At 41.9% G+C, this 3933-nt stretch overlaps 1 protein-coding gene across 1 annotated transcript in view; it reads right to left on the minus strand.

Annotated features, from left to right (window-relative positions):
* Positions 1 to 822: 822 nt before the first annotated feature.
* The window catches only part of rnf165a (ring finger protein 165a), a 15688-nt gene continuing 12577 nt past the window's right edge, over positions 823 to 3933 (minus strand). The window contains exons 7-8 of the mRNA XM_027032399.2: positions 3878 to 3933; positions 823 to 3662 (exon numbers count right to left, since the gene is read on the minus strand). The exon at positions 3878 to 3933 is cut by the window's right edge and continues 48 nt beyond it. Coding sequence (XP_026888200.2) covers positions 3545 to 3662; positions 3878 to 3933 — 174 coding nt within the window. The 3' untranslated portion in view covers positions 823 to 3544. The remainder of the gene's footprint in view (positions 3663 to 3877) is intronic.

Raw genomic sequence — 3933 nt, forward strand, 5'->3', positions numbered from 1 at the left:
CTATCTATCTATCTATCTATCTATCTATCTATCTATCTATCTATCTATCTATCTATCTATCTATCTATCTATCTATCTATCTATCTTTGTAGCGTTCCTGTTCAGTCATTTTAAACACATTGTTATTGTTTCTTGGAGAGAAAAAGACCGTGCAGCTCCACGCGCACACACACAACAGATGGGCAGAAGACCGGCCCTGACATTTTCACAACTTTTATTATAAAAAAGAGCACATACAAAAAGGATAATGTACAAGCTTTGAAATGAAACAAAAATTAAAAACAAAGAGCGATGCCACTTTTAAAATCATTATTAGTAGTAGTAATAAATAAGTTACAAAAATTCCACCAAAAGATAATTCTAACATTTTACACAGACATTTTTACTTGACCAGACACATATCAGCAGTCTCTTTAGCAGGAGGTGCTATTGCTTTAATATGAATGATAAATATTCAATTTTTCTTCTAGAAAATTCTCTAGTGAAAAAAAAAACACCTATAGCTTGGACATCCCTGTCACTGGCACCTTTTGGAAACTCGTATTATTCACTTCCTGTTTTTCAAATGCAAGCAGCAGAAAAAAAAGAGAAAACAAAAGCAATAAGCAAAAAAAAATCTGAAATATTATTAGTAGAATATATGCGTTAGTCTTTCTTTTTTTTACTTTAATTGTATATTTCTACTTTTGTTGTGTAATATATTCAAACCTGAGTAAAACATGCATTTTAAAAATGATTTGTGCTTTATTATACTCTGTTAATCCTGACCCTGCACTACAGAATGCTGACATTCTCCAGGAGGGGGGGGGGGGGGGGGGGGTTTAGAATGCCCTTGAGAAGAAGGTTGCTCGATTGACACATAAAAGGAGGAATTGAGAGAGAGAGAGAGAGAGAGAGAGAGAGAGAGAGAGAGAGAGAGAGAGAGAGAGAGACAAGGAAATAGGTGAGGACTCGGTAAGAGAGAAAAGAAGAGCACGAGAGGTAGAACAAAGATAGAATACAAGGGAATGAGGAAGGAGGGAAGTGAAAGAAAGTGTGATGGAGGTTGCCAGAGTGGTATAAAATATGCCAGTGAGAGGGTGGCCTTGAGTAACTAAGAGTGCAAACAGGACGGCGAATCAAAACCCAGGGCACTCCCACTCCGCTGCCGTGTCCGGCCAATCAGCAAGCGGAATGTCTGTGAGGTCACAGCACCAAGGAGGAAACACGCACGAACACGAGCACCCGCATGCGAAGCATTCCCCAAACCAACGCAAACGTGAGGTAAGAGTCTTACTCCAGTTTTGTGTTATTTCTAAATAAATAAAATATGATCCGATTGCAAAAAAACTATACAAAATTAAATACGTACCCACAATATCTACAGTTAGTAATAAATTATGATTGTTAAATACTTAAGGCATTTCAACGGACAAAACCCTGTGTAAACTATTAACGCGAGCCAACATCCACCAATCAGCACGCAAGACGCTCAGGCTGGAGCGGAAAGTCTGCAGCAAAACCACACGCCATTGGCTGAAGATAACCCACGTGATTTGGGTAGCGTTTGCGTAAAGGTGAAAGGCTTTAGTGTTAAAATAAGTTAGTGATAGGGGTGGCATTAAAAAATACGATGGAATATCCTTTGCGCTTATACCAGCCCTACTCTGTTGGTCGAAGCATTTCACAGCAAAAAAAAGTGTCATGAGTCATGGAGAATGTATTAACCCTGACTAGGACCAATCAAACAGAGCTCCCTTTATAAAAAGCATGGCAGGAAAGTGTTTGTGGCACAGAGCTGAAAGAGCTCCTCCGTACAATTTGCTTTGTGCCTTCACACATCCAGCAAAGTTCGACATGGTTTACAAAGCAAATGATACAAAAGGCTAACCTGCTAAAAGCTAACCTCCAGTCCTGGCTCCGCCCCTGCTTGCGTGCAATTGGTGGATGCTCCTCCATCACACAACATTCTAAATAGTTGTTCTAGCAATACAGCATAGCAACCAACATAGCAACCAGCATAGCAACCACGAGGGGAGACCTGTCACACACAAAAACACAGTTTTACACACGAGCTCCGCCCCCTCCAAACACTGCATGTTTAAATACCAATAATAAATACTTTTAACCATGGCAACAAAGCACCAGAGAGAGGCTGGGCGCTTTAGCTACGCTCACATGTGCTTCTTCAGTAGGCATTTAGGGTCAAAGGTCATGGCAGGGTTTCATACACATACACACACACACACACACACACACACACACACACACACACGCTACATCAGTCTGGTAGTGTTACAGATCATCACAGCTTAAAGGAGCTAATTTACATTCATGCAGACAGACACACACGCACGCACACACGCCGCACCCGTGCAAACACACACACACACACACACACTTAAAGAACAGCCCAAACACAGAGGCATGCTGCTACTATGTCAGAGTACTATGTCCACTTCCTCAATTTATATTTTTCCACCAATCAGAAATGACCTTCTCCTACTAACTTCCTGGAGCAGAGACGTTTCCATGCCAACTGCCCTCTCTGCTGTCTTTACAATGAATGATAGGAGTTGCTTTTGTGTCTGATTTTTTTAAATAAATTTTTTTTGCTTGTTGTTTTTGTGTGTGTGCATGTGTATATAATTCTTTTGGCTTTTCTACAGTAATGTTAGTGCACAGCTAACTACCTTTTACGATCCTTGATATGTAAACACACACACCCGCACACAAACACACACACACACACACACACACAACTGAAATAGCTGCAGTATGAAACAAACGTACACATGCTCGCAAGCAGCCAGATTGTGATGCACTCAAGCTTGTTCAGTCTGTGTGTGTGTGTGTGTGTGTGGTCTACAAACACAGACTTGTAGACCCTAACAAGAGTTTTTGTAACATCTTTCATTAGGGCCATGGCTTCATTATTACACAAACACACACACAGCTGCAATGAATACACACACACTCACACAACACAGACCAGTAAATATCTTCCTCACATTACTCAATAAATAACCCTTCGATACGTTACTATAGTGTGTGTGTGTGTGTGTGTGTGTGTGTGAGTGAGATTGGCTCAGTTATGTGTATGTGTAGAATGGCTCACTGACATTACCATTTGTGTGTTTCTACCCATGTAAGTCTGTCAGGGTTTAGCGAGACTGTATGTATATGTATACCCATTGAAGGTGTAGACCAGTAATATACACTTGAGAGTGTGTCTGTGTGTGTGTGTTTTTATACTTTGACAGAATGAGTATCTAGGACATATGTGTCAGCTCTTAGAGTGTGTTGTGTTTAGCATGAGTAGCATGTGTTTAAACCATTGGCATTGAGATGTGTGCTGGATGTAATTCAGTTCTTAGGTGTGACGTGTGTGTGTGTGTGTTTCAGCTGCTAGGCATGAGCTGAGATGTGTGCTGTATGTAATTCAGTTCTCAGGTGTGATGTGCGTGTGTCTGTGTGTGTGCGTGTGTGTGTGCGTGTGTGTGCGCGTGTGTGTGCGCGCGTGTGTGCGCGCGTGTGTGCGCGTGTGTGCGTGTGTGTATGTGTTTCAGCTGTCAGGCGTAAGCTGTGTCTGGATGTCCACTCTGCAGATTGGACACTTTCTGCTTGTGGCCAACCACTGGTCTACACACACCTGGTGGAACAGGTGCATACAGGGTAATCGCCTAAAAGAGAAAGAGAAAGAGAGAGAGAGAGAGAGAGAGAGAGAGAGCTGAGATTGAGAGCTGTGATTAACTACCATGTAATACAATAATATCATGTTAGCATACTGGAGTTCATAAACCCCAGAGTGAGACACACACAGGTTAAAGCCCTGTGGGATGTGCACTTTGTAAAGTGTGCACTTTGTGAAGTGTGCGCTTTATAGTGCACCACACACCTGACATCCTCCCCATCCTCCAGCATGGAGAGACAGATGGTGCACTTCTCATCTAC

This window comes from Electrophorus electricus, chromosome 22 (assembly GCF_013358815.1).
Source record: "Electrophorus electricus isolate fEleEle1 chromosome 22, fEleEle1.pri, whole genome shotgun sequence".
NCBI classification, from domain to species: domain Eukaryota; kingdom Metazoa; phylum Chordata; class Actinopteri; order Gymnotiformes; family Gymnotidae; genus Electrophorus; species Electrophorus electricus.